The sequence below is a fragment of the Ptychodera flava genome, chromosome 6, assembly GCF_041260155.1.
Source record: "Ptychodera flava strain L36383 chromosome 6, AS_Pfla_20210202, whole genome shotgun sequence".
Lineage (NCBI taxonomy): Eukaryota > Metazoa > Hemichordata > Enteropneusta > Ptychoderidae > Ptychodera > Ptychodera flava.
The window spans coordinates 7,855,235-7,867,168 of NC_091933.1; the positions used below are offsets into that span (position 1 = coordinate 7,855,235).

An 11,934-nucleotide genomic window follows, 5' to 3' on the forward strand; every position below is an offset into this window, starting at 1 on the left:
GACATTTTATTGCACGATATTTGAATCCAACTGACAGGGTGTGGTATCATTTAATTTTACTTTGTGTAATTGTGTACAACCAAATAATCCAATTTTCAATTGGAATCCCATGAGGGATATCAGAGCTAAAGATGAAGTTTTGTCATTCCAAGCCGCCATACATTGTATGTGGCAATGTGCTGAATTCACATTTCTACTTGTAAATTTTAATTCATTGAGCTTTACTCACATATTATTTTTTACTTTTTCTTCAGAAGAGGAAGAAACCCGCCGTGAAAGTGAACACTTGGATGGGATCCGTAGTTGATGAGAAAGGAGGTGCCAGTCTGAAGTTTGAAGAGCCCCTAGACGACATAACGACAATTGATGCACGCTGGATCAGACGCATGGTGATGAGAGCTATAGAGATACTGTACTATGAACAAGATGGGAGAAGGTAGCCGAGATTGCCATGAGATTCAACGTAACCACACAGTAAGTCAATGTGTACAAATAACAGTGGAGTATGTGGAAATCAAATCAAGCCAAAGAAAGAGTGATGACTCAACTTTTTTCAAAGAGACACACATCTGAATATAATCCCAACATGTGGCTTGTATGATTTCAAAAAAAATTAGGTCATATCTCTGATCAATGAGGCACTTTGAATTGGGGGAAAATCACCTCTAATCATTTTTGATGCATTGACCTATGGTTCCATTCCAAATAAAAGTGACAAATAGTGTCATACATTTATTGATAAATTTTGAGCATGATGATAAAACATATACCAGAGAAAAAAATGTGAAACGTTCACACACACTGTCATTTCCTTCATTAATTTACCTGTTTGGTATCTTTTCAGTGACAGATATGCACAACAAGTAAGCCCGTTGCTTGTACAGGCACAGAGAAAACTGATCAGCCGAGTGGATGCTACGGAGGACCTCCCCCAGCTCAGCCACATTTCAAGAGGGCTTCCGAACAGGCCGGCGGTATTCCAATCACAGCGCACAACTACCAAGATGTGACTCTGAGAGTTGAAGCTGATCCTGGCAACTATAAACCCATTGATCCGGGCGGACACATCGATCCAGAGGGTCATGATGTGTACTTAGGTAAGTTGGATGAGATAAATGTTGATCAGTGGTCAGACTATTTCCAACAATGTGATGACAAATTGGTATATATATTCCATTTTGCAAATTTGCCAAAATTGGTTCTTTTTAGACTAGAGAATGCAAACCTATGTTCATATAGCTGTGAACCATATGCAAGAATACTAGGGACAAATGGTCACCCTACCCATCATAGAATCTATACTTCATGGCAGAGAAAAATGATATGTGCATTTGGGTTCACAAAGTAAGATGTCAAAATACACATAGGATATGATACAAATAAACAAGGAGCAATTGAAATAATATATAAGTTGTAAAGAACAGTGTTTTAACTCTGTCAAAAATACTCGTGAATTTCAGGCCCAGCTGATGCATACAAATTGGTATGTGTACCCTTGGACGTGACAGACAGTTTGACCACACTGAGGGACGCATGGATGTGTCTCACTATGTGGCAAGGGCATTACAACACAGTAGAAAGCTCATGGTGTTGTACCTGGCTGGACAACAAAACAGTAAGTTATTATAGAAATAAAGGGCTACACGCTGACCTTTAACGTTTATTTATGGGCAAGGGCGAGAGGAAAGAAACCAAAATTAATGGGCGAGGCTTGCCGAGCCCATTAATTTTGGTTTTCCTCGAGCCCACGCCATAAATAAACGTTAATGGTCTGCACAGAGTCTGTTATTTCCATTATATTATCAACGAACCCCAAAAAACTGTCAAAATTTATGAAAATTTCCCATGCGAACGATAACAGGGCTCCAGAACTTGTCAGTGAGTAGTGTGCGTGCTGTAAAAATTTTGCAAATTAGGAAATTTTTCAAAAAAGTGTCTAAACTTGACCCAAAAGTGTTCCGTTTTATTTGTGATTGATTATGATCTTTGTACAAATTATTTACCTTTTAGCTGGAAAGTTACATGTACGAGTTTATGATATTATTCATATTCATGGGCACATAAGCAAACCATTATTGTGTATTTGTGGTAGGTCACATGGTTCAGCTCGACCAATTAAAATGGGACAGACAGGGCATGGTAATATAATGAACTGTAACAGTCATTCATGTGTGAGAAACTAAGTCATCATCCGAGTTAAGAACTGATGTCCGTTTTATCTTACTTTACTTTCCATGATACTCTTAGCAGTTATGAGATACATACTGAGTTCCACTTTAAAATAACCGATAGCCATCATATACTGAACGGTCGTAGTCTTTTTTTGAATTTCAAGATTTAACTTTTAGGTCTTTTCACGAACTCTGCATGTAAGACCAGTCTGTCATTTTCATTGCTTAGCTATAGAGGTAAAATCAAGACAGTGTTCAAAGAATTTGTGCCATAGGTTTGCCATGACAGTCATGGATGTTTTAAGGCATTTACTGTTTAGATTATAAGTTACTTACTTCCATATGCCAGGCCTTTTGTTTCTGTTTAAGTATTTCATCCAATAGGTCAACCACTTTTGAGAATAATGAAGCCAGAAACTCGTGTGTCTGTTGCTTTAATATCAAGACACCGTTGTTTTTATTTCACCATGAATTGTACTGGAGCAGCTATTTTTGACACAGCTTTTGTCACCAATATCTTTCAGCAACAAGTAGCCCAGGTCATATGAGTACCCATAGTCATGTGGAGTTTGCCGAGAGTGACGGCAATCCACAGGGACCTGTACCATCTGATATGATGCAAGATGAATTCAAAACAATCGCCGATGTACAGAGTTCATCGTTGCCTAAGTCCCAACTTGGCGTAGTCATAGAATCCTATGACAAAACCATAGAGATGCTGCAGGCCAGAAACTATCGTGGGTTAGCCTCACAGGCCATGCATGAGCTTGGAAATATATATTATCACTCTGGAAATATCAGGTAGAGTACATCTATGTTGTTTGTCACTTCTATCCAGAGTTGAAACTGTTTAAATTGTTCACAGTATATTGTCCCATATACATGTACATCTCAGAATTTCCCGGTCAATACTATTGAATACTCTGCATACTTTTTTAGCGTTTTCTGATTTTCATTGCAACCAGCAGGATTTTAATTTGGCTTGAAAGGTAAAGGAAATGGCATAACCCATAGTAAATCAAGGGAAAAGTGTAAATTAGCTGCATCATGAATTAAAGAATTGACAGACAGCTAAATGCACTTAAAAATAATGCCTAGTTAAAAAGAGATGTTTTACAGTAAGTTCTAAGTCCAACAGTTTTGATGCTTGAAAAAGAAACTAGGCAAAATTTATCACGAGCTCTATTCTTATAAGAAATGTGTTGTATCGACACTTTTTATGTGTAGATCTGCATACAAGTGGTGGGCAGAGGCATTGGATCTGATTCTGAACACAACAGACACCATACACACCTGGAGAGAGCTGCTTGCCAAGAATACATCTGATCTAGATGACAGTGCAAAGCTGTTGGAAAGATGTGGTCTGTGGGGATGTGTACTGGCTGGAACACTGACAGCAAAGATTGCTCAGTAAGGACACATTTTGAAACTAAAATTGAATGCTTTCATATCATTTCATATGCTTGTGTTTATCTCCAACCAGAATCAAGTATATTGACCATTTATTCAAATGGAATATTTTACAAAAATAATGGAAATCTGAAAGTCTACATATATCGCCATATTTCATCACTTGAGCTGAAAACTTAAAACTTTTGGACAACACAGAATAGCATATTAGGAACACATAAACAAATGGGAATCATAACCACATGTGGCAAATTAAATAAGCACACAAATACAAAACAACTGTGATATATTCGTGTTGCAGGTATATTTTGACTTCAGATCTAGGTCTACGAATGGAGAGCTGTTTCCTTTCAGCTGTGTTGTTCAAGGCACTGTTCCGTACCACTCTGCCCCATCCTGCAGCAGACAGAGATTACGCCCTGTATGAAGTAGGCGAGGGCTGTGAAGTGCAGTACCTTCTGCCCGGCATAGATCTCTTGTCAGACAGATTCCGCTGTGATGGTAGAACTCTGGTAGCATGTGTCAGATGGGTGACGGAGGAACTGTCCCGAGGCAGACACAATTTGATGGTAAGATTTGTCATGTTGTATAATATTATCGATGAACAATATTCATATTACATTGTAAAGGACTTTTTTACATTTTCCTCAGATGTTTCAAGTTTATGGACTCAATCTCTTCATCATTTTCATTTTTGATTTAAAAGGTTGATGACTGGATTACTTACATGGGCATCCACACTATGTTGCATCAGCTTTTCTGACGTTTAGTGTGTAATTAGTCAAGACTGAAGGAGAATTGACCCTCACTGAACAAGTTTATAAATCAACAGTATGCCAAGTGGTCCCATTCTTATTACTGGTACACATTACTATGGGAAGGCACCTTAAAAAGACTTTGATTATTTTTGTGAGGAAAATCGGACCCAGTGTTCTGCAGGTTCACCAGTGTTTGGTGTATATTTTGAGTATATTAAAGTAGTCCTAATCAACACTTTTTATTCCTAATTGTCAGGTCTTACCTTTGTTGACTCTGTACCAGTACTTCACAACATTTGTCTGCAGAGATCTGCAGCGAGCTGTAGATGGACGAATCCTCAAGGTAGGTCCTAAAAAATAATGACTGTCTTGTGTACAAGTTCATTGTACTTCTGTAAATAAACAGAAAAATGAGGAACTTAAGAAATGTTTTTCACATAGAGATCTAATTTTAAAAAGTGTAGGTGTAAGATAATTTTCTTGTTAAGCTTTTTCAAACATAGAAGATCTGCATGATCTTCAATCACTGATTTTCATCGAAGAATGGAGGGCTTGTGCATTTATATACAAACAACTACGGTCTTTCTGCATAGAGTACTTCAGATTGTATCAAATCTGTTTTGTCACCTGGTTTTATGTAGGTCAAGATACTAACAGACTTGGGACTCTTCAGTGAAGCTATCACCACATTGCTACGTTTGCTGCATGGTGAAAGACTTCCCCAGACATCAGACAGCAACTTTAGACAAGTGGAATCAAGAATGGCAAGTTTTACAGTTCTCTCTCTGTTTCATTTTACTTGATCATTGCAAATACAATACCACTTACTTGTGATTGGTAGGCTTAACCCTTTGAGTGCCAAAGTAAATTTTTGTCACCTTTATAAAATTTACCCCAGACATTTTTTTTCTAATTTTTGCAAAACATTTTGATAAAAGCTGTAGTCAATGAAAGGTGATATGTATTTGCTCCAAAATTTTCAAAATAATTACTAAAAATCATAAAAATTGGTAAAATATTGCTCTTAAATTTGAGTCGGAAAAATTATGACACTCAAAGGGTTATTTTGCTACTGTGAAATCTTCATTGCTACTGCTAGTATGTTTTCATCTATGGAAGAGGCATTCAGATGTGAAATGTGTTTTAACCTGTTCACCCTAATTGCCTGTAAACAGGTCCACTCTTACAATTGGTAACTATTTATTTTGGTCAAACCTTGCTGGTGATAAGGTTAAGTTACTACACATGATATATGCATCCCAACCACTGATGTTATGTATGGTGATATTTATAAGGTCAGCACTTTCTAGCTACACTTTGATCATAAAACATAGATATGCTCACAATGTAACAGTTGCAACATTCATATTTAACGCATGGCCAAAACTTTGTCCATTTTCCATCGGTATCGTCATAAATTGAGCCACATGTAAATTTTGAGTGTAGTGTACAGGAGAGACAAAGAGCGTCACCGTCACAAAACAGTCACTAACCATGCATTATAACACTGATTTCCACATTTGTTCTGGCAGACTTCCCATCAGTTCAACACCAGTAAACCATTGCTTGAACCCATTAATCTGAAGGTAAGAACATTTTAGTTTTTTCGCTGTACTAGTAAACACGCAATCTTTATTTAAACATGATATTACATGCATATACACTACAATCTACGATGCAAATATAACTGGTCCGAAATCAGAGATGTTAGCCGTCATTCTGCATATTTTGAGTGTGCAAATTTCTCCATGAAATGAGAGTAGTGTGTTAGAGAACAAGTTTTAAAGAAACCAGATTTATTACTGCAAGTAATTGTGAATGACAGGTGTTAGGGCTCACTTCAAGGCACTCTACAGAAAACTGAAAATCCTCGAAAAAATTTTTTCAGAGAATATGGGAAAATAAGCACTCAAAAGTACATTATAAGGCATCTCAAAAGTACATTTATTTGAAGGCTGAATTCTATTTTGAATAAAACATACCATACTTTTTCCTTGTACAGATATTAGAGATGCTGCTTGAGAAGCGTCTGTCACCAGGTCTTGCTACCCTATTTGTGCCATCTGACCTGTCATCTTTCACTGGTACAATCTCACCTCCTGACAGCCATTGCTGACACCATAGCTGTCATGCCAGAGTTTGAAGAAGAGGAAGAAACGTATGTGATTAGTGATATACCAATGAGAATGATTGTACTTGAAATTTTTAGGGTGAACACATCATTAATGATCAATGATCATTGACACTGGATATCTGAAATGCATGACATAACACTAGAATGTACATGAATGCTATTAACATTGGCATATCAAGATCATTGAATACAGTCAATGGCTTATTTAGAACAGCATGCCATTTTAGCACAAGACATACCTACATGTCATATCGAGAATTCAGTAATAACAAGCCATCATTTGAATGGCTGAAGAATATCAACTTTAAAGTAAATTGGCATTAAGTACCTACGCATTTATTTTTAGGTACTATAGACTATAGTCTATAGCAGCTATTGGGATGGGTATCCGCCTGGCATCTGGTGTCAGTCTGTATGTATGTACCGGTATGTCCGTCTGTTTGTGAGGATGTCCATCCAGATAAATATTTTGAGAACCACAGTACTTACAGACTTGATATTTGTTATGTAGATGCAAAATATGATTATGACAAACTATTTTTTTCGTTTTTTGGTATTGTTTAACCCTTTGAACCTGGCTCGGAAAAAAATGTCCGTATGATGTCATAGGTCACCAGGGGGTCAGGGTGCAAAGGGTTAATACACTGTACATGTACATGTGACTTTTGCTCAAAGTTTGAAATAATTCTAGCTAGTCCTGTCTGAATATTTTGTTTAGTCCACCAGAACCTGTGCGCAAGATGAGCACCAGTACATTCAAATCCAACAAACCACCGCCTTCCATTACTTCGAAGAGAACTGTTCCCAAAACTGTGGATGAGGCACTGGGTAAGCACCTGTAGATTGTGATATTCAATATTGACAACGTTAAATTTAAAATTCAAAGCACTCAAGGAGAGCATTGCAGAATTTGAATACTTAGCATATCAAAGTTCTGTAGCAATCGTTACCTGTCCATGTGCAGTACCTGTATCTAGCTGGACAGTACATAATTTGCAGAGTTGCTTAATGTATATGATTATTTAGATATTCCATACGTGTATATGTATATGGTCAGCCAAAATTGCAAAGGTTTTGCTGTTTAACTTCCTAACTTCTGACTGATTCTTTCTCACAGGTCAGGTATTAGCCAATGATTTTGATTGATTTTATAAGGTGGCGTTGCACATATAAACACAGAGTATTTTGGTCAAAATCACTCTAATATAAAATTGAATGAATCTTGGCAATATTTAAACCCAAGACCATATTGGTTTGCTTCACTTTTTAGCATGACACGCAGTTGTATGTTGGTTGCGAAAGAAGTGTAACTTTATGCAGATTTAATTAAAATGAAATCATGAAATCTGTCATAATCCCTGTTGAAAGTATGTGTAACTTGACCTTTGGGGATTATATTTAAATACACCATTGAGTCAATTGCTAACGTATGCACTTGATGTTCATCAGCAACAGACACAGCAGGCTCTGACGACAGTACAAGTGTTACAGAAGAGACAATACGTGTATTTACTGGAGGAGAAACACCACCAACACTTGAAAGAATCAAGGTATGTATGATAAGACTCCATTCCATTTGAACTTTGTTTCTCTGTCCAGTCCGTAGTAAGTCTTCAATGTTGTGGCTCACACATGCTGTGAATTTTTACCATTTTACAATTTTGGTTATTTTTGTTGTTTTGGTTTTATGACGGAAATGTTTTATGAAGATGTACATGAGATGCAATCTTGAAACTTTTGTCATGGGCTCTAATTCTCATTGGAGCCCAACTATTGGTTGAGTATACAATCTATGAAACAGTCTCTGATTTTTGAGGAAGACTTGAAATGAGACAGGTCAAAGGTCATTTATCCTGAACTGTTGATTTTTTTTATCATTTGACAGGGAACTTTACTGAGATCAGCAGAGCAGTCACTCACTAGTTTGTGTGAAACGATCACAGATCAAGGTAATTTGTCAGAAAGCTACTTAAAAATTCTCCCAGTCATTCAGATTTCCTCTTTCTGAAAAGTAATTGCACTATATATGATCAAATCTTACTGTATTAGCAAATGTGAAACAAGCAAATCTGGCTTCACTGTTCACTGTAACTTGCACACAATTACAATGCAAAGAAAATGTATGTAGCAAATAGTAAGCAATCAGTTTGCTAATCAATTTGGAATGAAGAGTAACTCAATGATGACATTAAAGGTAAAGTGAGCAAAACTTAGACAACATGTGACTGCATGGTAAGGCATCAACGAAGACACTAAAGCTGTGTATTTGAAGATAGTCTGAAATCAGTCCAACAGCAACACAGATCCTCATCCATTGTCATAAGATTAATTTTTTGCATTAAAAATTACATTTCTGTTGCATCATTTACATTCTAAAAAACTGGATATCACTAATAATCTTAACACTTTGAGTGCCAAAGTCTATTTTTGTCACCTTTATAAAATATATCACAGTCAATTTTTATCTGATTTTTGCCAAAATTTTGATAAAGACAGTAGCAGATGAAATTTGATATCCATTTGGTCCAAAATTATGAAAAACTTACAGAAAAGTTCGCAAAAATTGGTAAAAATATTGCATTTTATTTTGGGGGGGAAATTTGCAGTAGTCAAAGGGTTAAAGTGGCAGTCCACAATCCCTGGTTCTCGCATTCGTTGTTGTTGACATTGACAGCTTGTGTGATATATCAGTCCTTTGCTCTCCCTTGAAAGTTGTGCACTTTTCGTCAAGCTGCTCAGAGGTAAAACTTGATAAAAAGACCTGCCCCTTTAACTTTGAAATACATCTTCATCAATATAATGCACCATAGGTAGGGAATATCCGCAATTTTAGATCGTGGGCACACCAAGTAAAACTTGCTGCAGCCAAACACATGCATCAGCATTCAATCTGAACTGTGGATTTTCACAATGCTACACACAGGCGGAGGACACCTTTCCGCGTCAGAGCTTGAATTGGTGGTGCTGTGTAAGTTGGAGATAGCAAACATTACCAGACAACGCCACCTCTCCAAGGCCAGTGCTGATATTGTCATCTCAGCCATGAAATTGATTCAAAATGCAAAGGTGTTTGAAGAGCACAAGGAATCCCCTACAAAGCGAAGGTAAGTATTTTATATTACTGATCAAAAGAGCAGTACTTGACGTCATGGTTTTAATCTTTCAAGTTGATTTTGATGACTTGTCATGAGTAAAGTCAAATTTGTAACAATGGCAAATGTAGAAATGAAAATCATTTGGTGATGGAAAATGAAGTGTATACAGTGTAGCTCTTACATGTGTCTATACTTCCAAAAAACTTTGCAAACAAGTGCTTCTTTAACAATATTACCATTTAGGGGGAAAAGATTTCGATCACATACGACAGTAAAGTCAACAGTGTAATAGTTTGCTTGTATGCAAATTAAGTCTCATCAATTTTGTACAGCCAATGAAGAAAAAGTACTATGTTGTGTGAATACATGTACATATAAGATGGACAGTTGTCATCTTGTACATGTTCTTGTCAACTATCAGTGCAGTGAAGACGTAAGAAGTGCAAGACTTTGGAAAGTACAAAGTATTCATCTTATGCTTGAAATCTCTCTCAAAGTCACTGGCTTGAATGCCAAATCTTTTTCAGATAAATCAAATTTTGTCTGTTATAAAAATTCCTATATCTGCCGTCAACCTTTCTAGACCATCTTCCATGCGTGGTGCCCGCACCAGACCGGAGCGTGACGTGGTGGCAATTACCCAACCTAACAAGTCCAGTCAGTACCAGTATCAGAACTTCCAGAGTCGTTCACGCCTAGATGCTAGGCTATGGCTTGACTGCAGACTAGCTTTGGTGAAAGGACTCATGGGAGAGATCAGAGGAATGGGACAAATTGGCGGTGAGTCAAGGGATATGAAATACTTTATGTGTAGGCTGTACCCATTTGTGTGGATGGCAGAACATCCTTTTAAAAAAGAAGAATCTGTCACTCGCTACATATGTATATGTTGTATGCTTTTAATGTGTCAAAACCAGTTGTTGACAGCTGGCAGCATGCAATCTATATCCATTACACTTTGCTGTGTTTACTTTAATTGCAATGGATAGATTTCTGTTCACACAGTATCCCACCATACAATATATAGAGCACTTAACGTTGAAGTATTATTTCATTCAACACTCGCTGCTGAAATGGATCACTTCACAGCTGTTGCAAAGACTAGGAATACCTGTGTAACCTTTGCTTTGTGTAAACAGCAAGTTTATATATAGGTTAAGCTACCCATACATACCTGATTCAGGTCAATAATCTCGGCCATCGTGTCACCATTAAACCTGAAGTAAAAATCTCTCCTCTCAAATCACATGATGTTGTAAGTAAAAATATTTGGGTATCAGTAAAGATACATCACAAATATAAGACGGCTTAATGGAAGTAACATAATATGCAGACTAAAATTATTAATGTCACAAAAATAAGAACTTACGGAAGACGCCAGGAAACTTTGAATTGGAAATATTCAACAAGAGGACACATTTTTAACGGATATCAAAATTACACAGAATGTAATGTCAAACTGTTTCATTCATGTGACTTACATGAAGGATGGCCTTTTCACATTTTGGGAGTACCATTAGGTGTGTGCTTAGGCCCAGTTGTTTCCAATACTGTTGTTTTGTTAGCCTAGGTATTTAGAGAGCTGTGTTTTAAATATGGCTTACGCATATACTGATGAATTTGTTTGGCTCTTTATAGTAATTTTTTATCGTGTAATCCACCTATAATAATTTTCACTGGAAAGCAAGTTCGTCAATATAATAATTCTTTTTCAGTTCAAATGATTAAAGGTTTTCTGGCATGCAAGGCACAATAGCCCGCAAATAATTAAAATGTGGTCAGGCCTTACTGCAATCCATGTTGATACAGCTCAGATGTAAATATCACACAAATTCTAGGGTTGGGCTGGGGAAAGCAAACAAAGACTATTATTAATATTCGAATGCATTTATTGATAACAGTAAAGAGGGATTTAGTGCCAGTCAGAAAAGGTGTGAGAGTTTAGTTTGGCAAACCTACAAAGGCAGCAAACAAAATATTTTTTATGAACCAATAAAACAATAAAATCTACCACAAGTTACATCGTTACTGATGACTTGGAGTCTAGATTTCACTAACTATCCGCCATAATAGAGGCAATACATGTACAGGCAGTTTTTGACAGAACAAATTCTAAGTATTTTCACATTCTCCCAGAAGAAAAGAAAAACATTTTTTAAATATGCACAACAAACTTTAAGTGCCTTTTATTTGCTGCAATGTCAAAAAAAAATCAAAATTCAAATTGGCTATTGCCGCTGAAGTAGAAGTGGGGATTCTGAGAAACTATTTAATCATTCTTCCTGGCCTTAACATAAATTTTTAATAAAAATATTTTGTAATCTTAATGAGGATTTTCCATGCAGTGAGACAACTCCTAGATAGGA

General features: G+C 36.7%; 1 protein-coding gene across 1 annotated transcript; it reads left to right on the forward strand.

The window, feature by feature from the left end:
* The first annotated feature begins 887 nt into the window (after positions 1–887).
* Positions 888–10,348, forward strand: LOC139134748 (cilia- and flagella-associated protein 54-like). The gene is made up of 14 exons (XM_070701770.1): positions 888–1,097; positions 1,461–1,615; positions 2,696–2,972; positions 3,399–3,581; positions 3,883–4,150; positions 4,596–4,682; positions 4,981–5,103; positions 5,872–5,925; positions 6,342–6,497; positions 7,192–7,301; positions 7,923–8,023; positions 8,359–8,422; positions 9,397–9,577; positions 10,152–10,348. Exons 2-9 carry the CDS (start codon positions 1,486–1,488, stop codon positions 6,453–6,455), a joined length of 1,236 nt encoding a protein of 411 aa, XP_070557871.1. The 5' UTR covers positions 888–1,097; positions 1,461–1,485; the 3' UTR covers positions 6,456–6,497; positions 7,192–7,301; positions 7,923–8,023; positions 8,359–8,422; positions 9,397–9,577; positions 10,152–10,348.
* The last annotated feature ends 1,586 nt before the right edge of the window (positions 10,349–11,934 follow it).